At 36.3% G+C, this 16,068-nt stretch overlaps 1 protein-coding gene across 1 annotated transcript in view; it reads right to left on the bottom strand.

Annotated features, from left to right (window-relative positions):
- Positions 1–16,068, bottom strand: part of PCLO (piccolo presynaptic cytomatrix protein) — a 368,844-nt gene that overhangs the window by 69,131 nt on the left and 283,645 nt on the right. Inside the window, exons 14-18 of the mRNA XM_064504922.1 lie at positions 15,311–15,361; positions 14,246–14,376; positions 12,392–12,418; positions 6,959–7,052; positions 525–596 (exon numbers count right to left, since the gene is read on the bottom strand). Coding sequence (XP_064360992.1) covers positions 525–596; positions 6,959–7,052; positions 12,392–12,418; positions 14,246–14,376; positions 15,311–15,361 — 375 coding nt within the window. The remainder of the gene's footprint in view (positions 1–524; positions 597–6,958; positions 7,053–12,391; positions 12,419–14,245; positions 14,377–15,310; positions 15,362–16,068) is intronic.

Genomic DNA, 16,068 nt, shown 5'->3' with positions numbered 1-16,068 from the left:
AGTTAAAAATGAGACCTCAAATCAGCAAGACCAAATAGCTAACACTTGAAGTTACTTGTGCATATGCTGAATTATGGCTTGATGGCAGAATTTAATCTTTTAATAATTTCCAAAGACTGATACCTTCACAGCCTGCCATATCACATTAAAATAGAGCTTATCATACATACAGTTTATCAGTCATAACAAGAATTTCCCATGCAGTCACTCTTATGGCTGTTGCTGTCCCATGCTCAGAAAACCATCTTAATTTTCACTGAAATAACGTTGTGTTGAGTCCCAAATAAACTTACAGTTCATTGAGCGAAAGAGAAGGCAGGTGTCTTACATGTCTGAGTGAAGGAAATCATGACAATTTGTTATGAAGTCAGCATTAAAACTGTTATGTATTGAAGGTAATACTTAAAGAATACATGTTTTCACTGCGCCTATGCCTAGGAAGCAAACAGTTTCCAAATATCAGCATGTAATTAATCAGCTTTCTCACTAGTCAGTGTAGAGAGAGGAGAAAATTAGATACTCACTTCACCAAGAAAGTCATTTGAGGAGAATCTATCATAATCCCAGACAGTCACTTCCAGTGTTTTCTTTTTCAGCTACAATTTAAGTCAAAAGATAATTAACCCCATTGTCACCATAAACTTCATATCAAGTCTATATAGAGGGTTCTATTTATTATCTCCTTGTACCCTTTCTCATAGTGACAGCCAGGCAGCTTTTGTCCTCCCATCAACCTTGATCTCAGAAAAAGAATTTTGGGATGTTATCTGATATCAAGACAGATGTATTTGGCACCGTTTGAGGAGTTTCTGTAAGTTGATTTTTGCCAGTCTGCATGTTCACCACAACAGTCAGACTGATTTTTTTTTTTTTTTTTTAAAGCCCCATTTTTTGCATTTTCTGTAGCTTTTCTTGTCAGGTCTGATGCGTTTTTTTGCTTATACAGAACTCAGACATTTGCCCAAAGTGCATCTGAATGTGGAGCTTGCATATATTGATTTAAATACCCCGTTTGTGTAATGTCACCTGTGAAGGCCTGGCTCTAATACCCCTGCAAGCTCAGTGCGGTCACTGGGACTCTGCAAGCAGCTCAGACATGCGGGACAAGTTGTACTGTCAGGCATTAATGACCACCATCAAAACCTATTATCTGCAGACCGTGTTAAACATGATAGCTGTGTAAACCACTCTTCTGACAGGATAAAGGAAGAAATAAGTCTTTTTACGTGACAAGACAGCTTGAGAAAGAGGAGCCCTTGACCAGAGCAGTTGACCTTATAGAAAAGATTGATCTGAGTGTGATCTGAAGGGTCTGTGGTGACTGATGGCAAAGAAAGGACAAAAGGATTATTACCCGTGTCGTGTGCTAGGAGCAGAAGTCCAGCCGGTGGCTGGAGAGGCAGTAATAAATTTACATGGCTTGAAAGAGAGAAGAAATAAAAAGCTGTGGGGAGATGGGACGTCTGAGAAAAATTTCTCGGATACTTCCAAGCATTACTGAGGGAAAAAGGACTCTGTTCGCATACTTGGATAAAAGAAGTCAGACTAGAAATCTTATGCTATAGTCAGGATTGTCATCCCAACAGAGGCAACTTGTCACTCACGGCTTTCGCTATAGGCTGGCTGCTTAGGGCAGAGGGGCAACAAAGGATCTGACTGTTGATCGAAACAATAAGCCATCGCATTTAATGTACCTGTTACATGTGCTCTCAAGAAAACCAGTTTTCACTATTTCCTTCCACTGCTACTTGATTTAATGGAACACAGATTCAGACAGTTTTTAAACATTTTAAATTGCATTGAACTGGTAATTTCATCTTATTTATTAGGAATATCTTCTGCTCCCAGCTAGTTTTAGAAAAACAAGCAACTATGCAAAGCCAGTTTCTTTAGAAATCATGTTAAAATCAGCATATCCTGGTAAACCCACACAAAGGGTAATGGTACTAGTTTTAGCAGCTACAATGTACTCTTTAAGAAGGCAAGAACGTGATTTGAAAGCTAAGATTTAAAAATATATAATCTTTCTCTTTTTTAATCCTGCCTACTTAGGCAATATTTAACATAGACTTCTTAAAAAATAACCTACAAAAATTAAGCGAAAAGTTGAACACAGAAAAGATTCTCTTTTGAATATTCTTTACAGAATATGTGCGAAGCTGATTTCCTTGACTGAATCAAATTCCTTCTCTTTGCTATTCCAAGACAGTATCAAAATTGCAATATGAAAAATAACCTGAAAAAATGTTTTGGGCAGCCACTGGTCCATGCTACTTTTAGATTCCTGAATGATATAGTTTCCTGTTATATCAAGTATTTGTGACTGTATCCTCAAAAAAGAGAGGAATAGCGTAAATGCTTTTCAGAAATGTGTTGTCTCAGTCTTTGCCACTTTGGAAGGACATGGTCTTCTTGTTGCAAGTGATGACAGTGCAAAGACAACGAGAAGAATGTATAGATCCAGGAAAGGGAAAAAAATGCATATGTACTTGAAGGATTTTTGGTGGAAACTGGAAAATAGACGAGACTTTCAAGCTACTGGAACCCTACCTGGCTAGCTTTTTCGCATTAGTATAATAATAAAACTGTGCTGAAAACTTGCAGCAGTTAGATTTCTTTGAGATATCTATTTCAAGCCTCTTAGTTTAATAAAGCTTTTGTAAAATATTGACAATGAAAAGCCATCAAAAGAGCTTTATTAGTCAGGGTGCATGAAATGAGTTTCAAACAGGAAGAAAATTGCTTTTCTGAACCTGTGTATATGTACCACTATTAAAGGCAAAGAGCCTTTGATGGCTAGTGACTTGAAAAGTAGCCATTATACTATCACAGCAAAGGGAGGCTCTGCCTTACATCATCCTGTTTTAGCTCACGAAGCCAGAAGTTCAGATCCCTGTCAGGGATTTAACTTATGCCAGATGATTTTTTTCTGAAATGGACCCCTGCCAATGGATTTCTGCAAGTGGGCAATGCACTCACAGGGAAATAAGAAAATGCCCCTAAAAGAGGGAAAGCCCTTTGGCCCAGCTGACCATATACACACTATGAAAAGCAGTGAAACTTATCTGAGCGCAGACCGTGTTACAAAAAGAGCATTCCTAAGCTAGTTTCAGGCATGGCTTTGCAGGAACATGCTAAAGAGAAAAACAAAGTAAAGACATGTTATTGCATGTGAACTCCAGTTAGCTTTAGGCTGCTGTGGACAACCATCATTGAAAGAAGATGAAGGAATATGTGGAACCTGCTACTAGGAATAATATTTTCTCTTGTTGAAGACATAATCAACAACACATGTGACAAAAGTGTCCATTTTTGGATTTGAATGTCTTAAGACCGCTGCGTGTTGTGACTGATAATGCAGGTCTATTTGTAATTAAAAAATGCATCGCTTGAAATATTTAACGAATTTTCCTTGAGAAAGTGCATACAATTCACGACTGGAGCAAAGGCAATATTTTAAAGTAGTTTTCTTTTCTCCTATGCCTGAAGAAAATTGTATAACTACTTCACAGATCCTATAAAAGTGCAAGATTGCAAATTTCAGTTTACATATTTGATGAGTAGAAATTAAGGTGTTGTATCATGCAACATACTTATTTTGTGTTTATATTCACATTTAACATTTTAGTGTTCTCATCTCTATATTGCTGTACTTCGGGACATGAGAGGATAAAAAAGACTTTCGATAGGTAACCTAGGAGCTATATTCTATTGTTCAAGATCTTCAGTAATATTTAGGCTTCAATGCCTAACTTGTTCTTATGAAAACTTTTATTATTTTTGGGAATGAGACTTACGCTCCTAAACCACTCATGGACTTCAAAAATATTATTCTTTCTAAAGATATAAACTTCAATTTAAGGAAAAGAAAATATTTTGCAAGAGCTTTAGCCACATGTTTTAATGCTTCATTTTATATCTGTTACTTGAGGAAATTTATCTAGTTTCTAATGAATAAGAAATTGAGATAAACAAAGCCACACATTATATTGAGGTCATACATTATACCAGTGACCTAACCAGCAGAAGAACTTACACCTTTTACCATCTCTCCTAAAACTATTCAGATGCATCATCTCCTACTTAAAGTAGATAGTTGACTTGAGTTAGCAATTGTTATACAATATTTATACTGTGTGTACTGGACCTTCCTCTGAAACTGTAATTATTTCTACTTTATTACTTAAAAAAACCTTAAATTACTAAATAGTCAGAGTATAATTTATTTTATCTCCAACTGTCAAAGTAGAATTTGCTACATTATAAAACTAATCATTCTGACTTTGAAAAAGTCTTTTTCATTTCAAAGAGTGATCTCTTTCTCATAATTATTTTCAGTTTAATTTCAGCTAGGTTATGAAACAGAAAAGAAAAATGAAAAACTGTGCAACCAGCCAATGTCTAGACAGTGAAAGAACTATATTAGGAAATATTTAATAATACTTATTTGCTGTCAGAAAGCAAGCTGTGCTTTGAATGGAAAGGAAATGCTTCTTTTAGGAAATACTATTTATAAAGATTCATGAGTTTATATTAGGGAATGGCTTGTTAACTCTGTACAACTTCATGTATGATGCATTTTTGCCTGTTTGTTGATCAGATCATTTATTCTCAGTCTATCATGACTATTGTCTTATATTTCTCTTCATGCAAGAGATCTCTTCATGCAAACAATAGCTATGCATGCCAATAGTTCTTCAAACTGCAGAATGTACTTATCATCAGTGTGGAATAGTTTGTTGATTTAGGCATGTATTTTACTTTGTCTTCTCTGAGCTAGGGCACCAAACTTAATACAAGAAGAATCACTCACACAAGTATCTAACCACTAAATAAAAGCCATGACGAGGTGTGGAAGGAAACGCTATTCCCTGCATGCACTTCCCTGTCTGAGAGGAGGACAGAATATATATAGCAGACGTGATGCTTGGAAGAAGCATGCACAGTTACAATCATAAGCACTGTATAAAAATCTCAGAGGAAGGGAAAAGGAGGGAATTTGCAAATTGAAAACAAAAAATCAAAGAATTCAATGTGACCTAAAGGCTACATTTCACCAAACAATAGTCAAAAGACTGACATCAAAGATATTAAGAGATTTTCTGACATATAAATCTATGTCTACTAAATCCTAGAGGTCATTATCTAATTTAAAATGACCAAACAGTGATTGAATGTCTGATGTCCAAGCACTCTTACCTACAGCTGTGTGAAACCTCGCAGCAGAATCTGAAAGCAAATTAAGTAAACTGAAGAGTTATTTTAAAATGCAAAGCTCAGACCATGTTGTCTGGAAATATTGTTAAGACTTATGGATGTTTTCACTGAACCTAGAAGATTTAGGGTTTATATTGCAGCCATACAAGACTCACAAGTCCTATTTCTTAGGCTTTCACTGTCAATGAGCTTCCATTTATGCAAGTTTACAAGAAATAGCATGTGAAACCCTACTAACCATAAGCAGCATCTGAAACTCTATTAACCATAACAGCTAGATATAACAGAGTGCCTCTGAATTAATCTGAGGTAGTGACTGTAAAGGCAAAAGACTGTAGATGAGATGAGCAAACATGCAAATGCTTCCGTGAGACAGGCTTTGCTCCTTGAAAAGCCAGCATCTTAATCTATGTCTCCCTTGCTGAACAAAAAGAATGAATAACTAACATATTAAGTTAGGAAGATAATATTGAGGTCTTAGTGTCATGTTGGAGAAGTGTGTTAAAGGCATTGAAAAATCTGGTCATTCACAATTCTGGTCATTGCAGGATATTTTATGAAGTACTGAAAGATTAGATGGCCTTGAAAAATGAAGTTGAAAGTATCAAGAACAAAATATTAAGACAGGCCAAAAGATTAGGGACTGCACACAGATCCAGTATTCAATTTAAACAAAAGGCCTGACCATCATTTTACCTTTTCAAATGGTAAGAAGTCTCTTTAAAATGAAAATGGAGAGAAGAGGACTGAATTACTACATACTGCCTCAGTTAACACCACAGATCAAAATTAGAGTTAGGGAGTCAACAAGAAACAGAGAAGGCTTTCACAGACCTCTTTCCCAGATGTGATTGAAATCTTTCTATAACAAGGAAATTAAACTTCTTCTGTTTCCCCCCCCCCCCCCCCCCCAGGTGATTCATACTTCAAGCTAAACATTGCTGCTATATGGAAACCTGTATCTCTACATTTCATATATGTTTTTGAACCAGAAAACTGTAGAACCTGTATTCTGAGTAAACTTGCATGACTCCTGGAACCGAGAATGATTGTTTCGGCATCTGCTTTAGAAACTCCTCATGTCTTGATTTATTCCCTCCCTGTATTCCATTATCATTTTTAGAGTTGCCACATCTGTACTTATGACATAATTATGACTGTTAAGATCCTGGCCCTATCTCCACAAATCTGAGGAATGCTGACAAAAGCGTGAATCTCAGGGCATAAAGCTATGATTAAATTGATGGGTCACATGCTTCCTGCGAACCACTGTTAGGCAAGAGGAGAAAAAGTTAGTAGTGATCAACATCCTTGTCTCAAAAGAACTCACTGTTTGTCTGATACACTTATATTGAAGACACTTGTAAAATTACTGACAATACAACAATATTGATCATTCAGAAACATTCCCCTTGGGTGTTTTCCTATTGTATCTGTGCATATAGAATTTGATGCACGTGTAAAGGGTGAGGAGCTGCATGGGGCTGGTCAAGGAAATTCACACCTGGTACCTTCTACATTGCCCCTGATCCTTACAAATTACCATTTTTATGAGCAAAAGGGACAATAAAAGAGTATTGATGTAGTGAGTTCTATTAAAGCCAAATACATAATTCCAAATTTTCCCTAAATTTGGCAAGAGTTCACAGAACTGCCAATGCCATTGCTCCACCGCAGTGAGTACTACAGACCAAACAAATAAAGCAGCAAATCACACCAAATAGTACTAACAGTCACACACCTGCTCCATGGAGATATTTTTATAAATGACCGTCTGATTCCACTCAGGATTCAAGCTCTTCTGCACATATTTAGTCCTCCGCTTGTACTCAGCACTGAATTTGAACAAAGGAAGGAAACATTGCATTAGCGATTTTTTGTTTTCTGCAGTTCTAATGCAAAAAAAAGGGGGGGGGATAAAGAAAAGAACTGCATTCCTCAATTCTTCAACAGCTCAGAGTTACATGAGGACAAAGACAGCCTGTTGGTCTTTTTACATTTAGTGTGCTTTCCCGACATGGGCTTTTGAAACATCTTCCTGTGACTCTTCAGCAGGCTGTCTCTGTCCACAACCATTTCAACCTAAAGCACCAGTCAGCACATGCACACATGCTTTGTTTTTGCACTGAAGGAGTTGTGCTTTGATTATAGCAGAAAGCGATAATGCATTGATTTCTTTTCTAAGACAATCCTCCTATTAGCGCATTGAGGTAGCATGAATCCATTATATTTATAGTTTACATTCTCTGATGATAGCAGTCCCATCTCACAGGAATGTTTAATGAAGGCCATAGGGTAACTAATATCCTCTTAATGATATAAGCACTAATTTCTTATTGATCTTGCTCTTCAAATCTGCCTCTAACTGTACTGGAAAGAAACATAAAAGTGCATCAAGCTCATGATTGTTTTTATCAATAGCCAAGAGTAAAAAGTTTGTCTGAATAATCTGTTTTTAAAAAAGAATTAGTAGTGCATTCTATTATACTTTGCATTTCCTGAATATGGGGAAAACAACGCACTGCAGAAACAGCAATGCAGAATGTGGATCCATCTAGCACTGTGAGCTTTGATGTCAGATTTGCTTCCATTCCAATTTTAATTTAATATAAATTTTAATGGAGATCATGAAAGGATTGGGTAGGAGAACATGAAAAGCTTTTAATACTTTGAAAACCCAGCAGATATAAAGAATCTCTTTTTTTGCTACTCTGCAAGTTAACTGCCCTTAGACTTCTGTCCAAACTTCCCATACATTAAAGGATGTTACATCTACTACTAAATTAAATGTGCTCAGGACTGTTCTTTAGCAATAAGGCCAAATGGTACAGAATGACCAGTATCTGCCCCACTAAACTCTGCTGTGGTGCCTCTACGTTAACATTTGGCAGTGTGCTGTTCTCCTGATTTTCTCACTTCTGACCATCTTTGAACTGCGAACGCTGACCCGTGTTTGGGTTTGCCGTGTGGCATGGCCTCGGTGCTAATGAACGAGATTCCATTCGTATGAAACTAAACCAGGAGACCCACTCCAGGGTCTCATGCATTCAACCCAGCCACCACTGGCGTAGAGCACGTGGTACCACATTCGTGCCAGTCTGAATTAAAGCTGCCCGAAAGGCATGCAGGGTCAGTGTTGGGTCTTGTGCTACCTTCTAACTATTCTGGAATTTGTAGTGGCCCTATGCTCTAAAAACCGGTGGCCACATTGAAGCCCCTGTGAGGCAGCTCGCTAAGTCCCAAAGCGGGCCTACGAACTGCTTGGGTGAATGCTAGTTGAGCTGGGCAAAAGCCACGGCTAGCCTGGGCTAAAAATTTAACAGTACTGACAACCAAGTTCAAGTTCCCAGGGTTATTCCTGTGCACTGGTTTTTTTAATCAGTACACCCTACGAGGTTTGGGGTTTCTTTTGAGGGGGAGGAGCATTCTGAACTGTTTTGATAAGAATTTTAAAAATGCAAAAGAAAGGCACTACAGGTTAATATTCCCTTTTGTTTTTCTCTCTTTTCTAGTTCTTAAGGGACTGCCTTACTTTGTACCCCTACAGAATTACAGCGTTGGACACGGTGGTTTTACTGTCTGAACACTCAAGTGCTCCCACTAAAATGAGCAGTATTGCTTGTGTAATGAGGCACTCTTCAATACACTGCTACAAGAATTAAAACACAGTTTAAATTATTATTTTGGCTGGTTCTGGAGATCGAGTTTCCTTTATCTGTCTTTTTTATATTAGTCAATGCATTACAAAGCTGACCAAAAAAAAATCCAAATAAGAAACACACTATATTTCAGAAATTCCATCCTTTACATAGTATACATTTTAAATTACTTAAATAGTTGTATTGATTGGACAGTGTGCATGCAGCTCAATAGATTTAAATTAATTTTCTGAAGTTCATGCAATATTTCAGAAACTGCTTAGAAAACATGTAGGAAGTTATGCCATCTAGTTCGTTCTTTTGCCAAAATGTCACTGCTCCCAACTGTATTCTTGCTAATGTATCTTCAGAACTAATTTTAAATGTAATTACCTGCTTTTATAGCTCTGTTCCATTATCTAATTGGCCAACATTTATTGAAAATGTTGGTTCACAAGGGGAGAAGAGATGCTATGCTCACTTTATGGAAAGATTTGAATGTTTATATAATCAAGCTATTGTGTACCGATGCAGGCTGGGCACAATGGACCTACTAGGAGGACATACTACTTAGCTTAACACTCACTTAGTAATTGAACTGAGTGCCAGGCAGATGTTGTAGAGAACAAGCATCCTCAGTGGATTACTGAGCCACTCACTACAACTATAACACGAGAGCCACAGTCCTGAAGTGGACATAGTATCAGCTTTATAAACCTGGTATGCCAAGAAACTAGAGAATGTCATATACATCAACGTTATGATAGTGGGGATGCACTGTGAAAGGAGAGCAACAGCTCTGCTTGTGGGACCACTCTGAATAGTGGGGGGTTTTTAAGCGAGCAAGAAGGCATCTAGAACTTAGCATCTAAATAAAGCATCTAGATATTATCAAGCATGAAGGATAATAAACTTTATTGGTATTTCCATACTGAAACCTAGATCTGGCAGAAATTTTTCATTCAGCCTAAAAGCATTTTTTTTTCTCTTAACTTTTTATTTAAAAAATGATTCTTTTCAATTTCAGATGTTCTTACTTTCAGCAAATCATTCAAAGCATACTTATGTAGTTAAAAATATCCATTTTTTGCATGAAAAATGAATAGTCATGTGCATAAGTTGATTTTTTTTTCTTTTTTAAAGAGAGAAATCTCCAATTTCTAGCAAATGCCACTTCATTTTCACATAGTTATTAAAACAAACAAACAAAAAAAAAAAACAAAACCAGAAGCCTTGGCTCTTATATCTCCCCAATGATATCATATCAGAGCTGCAGAAAAGGGTACAACACATACAACACAGTTGAGCTCTGCTCAAAACAGTAAAACATTTTTGCTCACCATGATAGGAAAATAAGTCCCCCCTCTTCTTTTTTTTGGTCAAGCTGTCAATCCTGAATGATACTGTCCAATGAAATGGACTTGCAGCTGTTTCTGCTCTTACTTTTTGACCATAGTCATTCTGTGCAGTTACATTTATTTTCTTACAAAAACCTGCTATACCACTATCTTCCATTTATTGAAAAATGGGGTTTGTAAAACATAGTATCTGTCCACCTCTGCTTATGAGAAGAAAGCAACAGCTCTCCATAATGCAATCAGTTCTGTTGGCCAAGGGGTACAGTGGTATCTTTTTGGAAAGATTTCTTTTTTTATATATATTAGCAAGAGAGGGATGGATGAGAATCTACAGGGAGCAAACACATGTTAAAAAGAAACTCATCCAAAGTTATTTTTTGCAAGCAAAGATGAAATAAATCTGAATCCTTTTGGAAAGCAGATTTTGATGGCTATTCAGTAATGCACTTCAATATTTTTAAACCCTCTGTTGCATTCTTCTCCCACTCTCTGAAGCCAGAAAAGCACCCCCATCACTCAAAGTCTTCTTGAGAATTCACCTACCCACTTGGAGCAAGGCAACATTGGCAAGTGACAGCAGGGTTGAGAGCACCTCTCTCTTTGGCCTCACAATATTCCTCAAATGGATATCTAATCTGATCAATTCCTACTGAAAGATTAACTTACCCAGACTTCTCCTACATCCAGGGTAATGCATTTCCTTCTTACCTTAATGAAGCCACTGTAGTAATATATAGCTTGGGCCTGTCTAAATGTCATCTGACCTATTGGTTTTAAAGAACTAATACACCTTCTATTTGAAGAAAGTAGGAAAGGTCCTATTATGCACTCAACCAAGAAAATAACACCATGACATTCCCCTTCCTGTCCTCAATTTCCTTCTGCAATATTACAACTTCATCACCTTTTCAAAGTTTCTGATTCTTTCTGGAGATATGTGAGAAGGTGATTCATGCAGTGTTGAGTTGTAGAGCTGGCAGACACAAAGGTTAAATATGCTGTTAAAATTGTAACTCTGGAACATTTCCAGTGAAGTCCACAGAGCTGAGGGAAGCAGGAGACCCTGGCCACCTCTAAGGCAGCCCAGATCCAGACTAAGCTGGATGACAGGCCAGGTCTTTAAAAGTCTGAAGGTAAAGATTTTCCAATTACACTAAGTCTATCCTGCTGGTACACATACTCCTCTGGACTGTGATTTGTAATGCTTTATTAAAACACATTCATTAAAGCTAATCTATACCTACTATGAAATAATTCACAGGGGAAATTCATAAACTATGCCATGTGTGAAGAGATGGAAATTGCATTACTCTTATCATTTCTCTGTGCTTCCCAAATTATATTTTATTGATATATAATACAACTGAAAGTCCAATGAAAAAAATATAGAATAACCACACGTAAAATGTGGCACTTAAACACATTCATTAAATAATTTTATTAATGATGAAACAGGCTGATGTTAGAGCAGATCTGCTTATTAAAAAGCCATCTGTTGACTTGTTTGATAAGGCTTCTGTTTTTAAAGAAGTATAGAATTATAGGGCTAAAATTCTATTACCATGTACTGGATTGATACTAGCATTTCTTGAGAACAGAATCTTGCCTTATGTTTCCAGCTCAGCACAAAGTACGAGTAATTCCAGTAACTAAAAATGTAACTTCTTATTATTATTATTATTATTATTTTACATTAAATGGCCTTTTATATGGTCAGCCAACTTAAATTCATCTAGATGGTTATCTAGAATGCTACTTGCTTTTGATGCCAAGATGCTGTGCAAGAGGTAGAGAGAGAAATACTCCAGCTCAGTTGCAAATGGCATCTGTCTCTCTTGGCATCATTCAAAATTGTGAGACAAGTTCATAGATAATCATCCTGCACTTTCAGTGAGTGAGGACCAATTTTAGATGTCTCTTATTGGACTAAATTCTTCCAGACTTCAAAAGAAGTTTTCTTTAGTCTTTGGAGTTAGAATCTAGAATATCACTGCATCAAGAAACGTTAGTTATTTGTTTCTGATTCTTTCTGACCCAAGGATGAGCAGCAAAAAACCATGCTGTAATCATGTGTCATCAAAACTCAAGAGAAATCTATAGTTTAGTGCACAGTCTTATCATAACATCCTGCATGCATACAAAAATGAAAGAACAAAATTGAAAGACAGTACACTCTACCTTGCATTTTGGACAACCATGACTTGTCTGCATACCCCAGCATTAAATAGAGTTAGGAACACAGAGGAAGCAGCATGAGAAAAATATGGGAAGAGACAGAGATGAAAGAAAACATGTGAATAGTGGATAGTTCCTAGTATCAAAAATCAAAAGAAATAGAAGCATTAGAAAGAATAAGCAACCAAATCTGGATTGAACTACAGATAAAAGCTATTTATGAGCAGTTAAGTTTCTGGTTTCCCATAAAAACTTTGCACTTCTGAGAAGCTCTTCATTTTCATTATTCTTAAAGCACCAAGTGACATGTGAAACAAGAACACTGCCATATTTTAAATGAATGCAAACAAAAGCAAAATCTAAATTCTTCATAATTTGGCCCCAAGTCTGAACCTACACTTGGATCTGACTTAGAACTCTGGAGGATGAATGTATCTGTAGTTCAAAGTCTCATTTCTACATCAGGTGAATGTACCTGAAAAATCCCCAGTAAGATTAGTTTGATCGAGTATTTCAGTAAGTATTCGACAAGACTCTTAAGTGCGTGAAAAAAGACTCCAGATTTTTAATAATTGAATGTGCTATCTGTCCACCATAAACTGTCAGTTTAGAACAAGTCCTAATCTCTTCCCATTACATTAAGTGATAGTTTTGGGACCAGTGTCACTGAACAAATTTGAATCCTGTATAGCTGGAATTAGTAAATTGTAATGCCAATAAGACTATATGCCTTAAATTCTAATGCTAATAAGACTATATGCCTTTAGTTGTCCCATTCATGTGCTCTTAGCTGTGCTTGTCCTTATACTACTTGCTGAACTGTGACCATAGCATTCACTGTCCTGTTACCTCAAGTAAGGTCAGATATACATTTCTTTTTAATAGCATGGCCCTAGTCTAAGAATCTTTTAGAATGAGTGTGATTACACTTATAGAAAATTTTGCCAGAATTTGTCTTTGCAAACTAAAGTCTGATCCATCAACTTAATTTTACGTATATCTATTGTGTCATGGAAGTCAGCAGAATTATTATAACTGTATGTATAGATAAGCATACATATACACCCTGCAACTTTAGACCAAAAAAGAGCTATAATATCACTAATACAGAAGCATATTTTTAAAGGAACACTACTGAGCTATTTATAATTATCATCAGAGCTTAAAAAGAAATGGTCTGTGAAAGAAATGATTAGTGATTCGTATAGTCACTAAATAAAAAATTATCAGAATTATTAAAACCACATCTTAGTGCTTAAAAAAACAAAACAAAAGAACTCATGAATTAATGTTTTCTGTCTAATATTTCTGACCTTTAATATTATACTGTAAGCTTAAGTCAAATTCAGCTCCTATTATTGTGCATGATTGCAAATCTGTCTCAAATTCAGAATGTTTGAGCTAAAGCAAGAACTCCATTTTAACCTTAACTTGTAGCTTCCTGTATTACAGAATCACAGAACAACTCATTATGAGCCCCAAAATCCAGGGAATCCAATACAAATCAAAGACAGATTTCTAAGAAGAACTTTGAAGTCCATATATTTGGTATGTTTCAGCAAACTCCATCATTCTTTCAGTACATATTTTTGCATGCATTACAATTTTGAAATAGGAAGATTAAAAAAAAGAAATTAAGATATGATCACGATGCCTCTGAAGCAGCTAACAAAATACGTACTTTATCCAGGGATTAGGATCCAGTTCTTAATTTTGAATAACTCATTAAAAATCCATCATTTTTCCTGATCTTTTACCTGTATTTTCTATAGCAATAACTGTCCTGTTTATTAGCAACAAGTAATAAACACAAATTAAAAGAAAGGAAGTTTGGGTTGAAATTTCTCCTGCACTTACCCTCTTCCTGGCAGAAGATAAACTTTAACAAAGGGGTCAGAATAGCCATTGTTGTCTCTGGGAGCAAGGTTTCTTGCCTGAAGGATGTGGATGATAAGGTTGCCAAGGTGTTTGTCATAGTTGACTTGAAGCTAGAGAAGGCAATAAAACACAGTTAGATTTTTCTTTTCAAACATTACTTCCTAAATGATTCAACTTCTCTCAAAATCCTTTAAATAAAACGAGGTTTAGATCTTTACTTTTGGGTGGAAATGACTGCATCTTAGAAGTTTCTCTCTCTTCCCACCAACTATAATGGGAGGCTAGATGATTATGTCGGATATTCGAAAGAATTCTTTCAAATTCCACAGATATTGTTAGAAAAGAAGCACACAACCATATTGGTCTCTTCCAATCAGGGAAAAGCAGATGAAATTCAAGCACTTGATATTCTGTTGTTCAACAACCAACTAAGTAGGAATTACACAGCCTCTGCCTGCCTGCAGCCCAAGCCATGGGAGGATATTATAGTAGTATGGAAGGACCCTTAGTATCAGTTAAAGAGAGAGGAATGAACTAAGAAAGTGAAGGATAGAAATCTACAGGAAATTAGGCTTGTTTGGTTCTGCTGCTCACAGTTCCCCTGTTTTAAAAAAAAATTAGAATAAACTCAATCTACATAAGAGATAATCAAAAATTTGACATTGCATGCAAAGGAATACACTGCATTACAAGAAACCCAGAGCAGTCTTCACTTAAACGTAGGGAGTCCCAGAATTGCAGAAGTAATGCACAGTGAGTGCCCTAAGGTTAAAGATTATAATGAAGTTCACTGTATTTTCAGCCCTTTCAGGAACAGTTGCATTTTTCATTCTTCCATTTGTATTTCATATGCTGACATTAAAGACAAACGTGAAAATATAGCACTGACTTACACCTTCTCGTTTTTTTCCATTTAATGACAATTCAAGGGGTTGGAGTTAAATAAGAAATCACTTAATGGAGATTATTTTCAGCAAACTTATTCAACAGGGAAACACAGCCAGTAGCAACAACAATTCACATAGCAAAAAATTAAATATTTACCTGAATTTCTCCAGTGATTGGATGGGAAGCAGACTTTGTAGTTTCAGTGGGCTGCCAAATTAAAATACATAAATAAACACATAAGCATACACTCACAAAATACACATATGCCTCTTGGAAATAATAGATTATCTAAGATAACATTTTTAACAGGTGTTGTTTACATTGCTCTGTTACCATTTGTTTTTCCTAAATGATTTCATTGTCTCCAATTTGTATGTTCAATAGTAGCAGTTATGGTATTTCAATAATACTTCAGGATTCCACTCCAGCCATTTTCATAGGCCTCCCACAAGTGCAGAATCAGACAACCTGGGCATCAACATCTTTACAGTCTCAGCACATTGGTCACACAGGGAGACTGGGGAGGGAGAGACACAGCATTATCCCAGTCTTACAAAACTGAATGTTGTAAAGAGAAACCAAATGCAACATGGGCATATTTCTATTGAACAGCATGGGTTAGAATAGTTTAAATCAAGTTTAGGTGAATGTGGGTAGAAAGAATAGAAAGAATGACACTAAAACCAGGTGAAAATTATAAGTGGATATAAGAATTCCATACCAACTCATTATAATATTTTTTTGCTTTATCCCATGTTCTCTGATAATCAGTTCAACTGCATTGCTTCATTTTCAAATCCCTCCACAGATTTTCCATCTACTATGACAAGAAATTTCAGCTTAATGTCCTCCCCTTCACAACTCTGTAAACTGTTACCTGTTCCTGCCTATTCTCTATCTTTGAGTTTCTATAG

The sequence above is a fragment of the Dromaius novaehollandiae genome, chromosome 1 (assembly GCF_036370855.1).
Source record: "Dromaius novaehollandiae isolate bDroNov1 chromosome 1, bDroNov1.hap1, whole genome shotgun sequence".
Lineage (NCBI taxonomy): Eukaryota > Metazoa > Chordata > Aves > Casuariiformes > Dromaiidae > Dromaius > Dromaius novaehollandiae.
The sequence above is the reverse complement of the archived record's forward strand: the minus strand, read 5'-3'. Positions and strand labels throughout refer to the sequence as shown.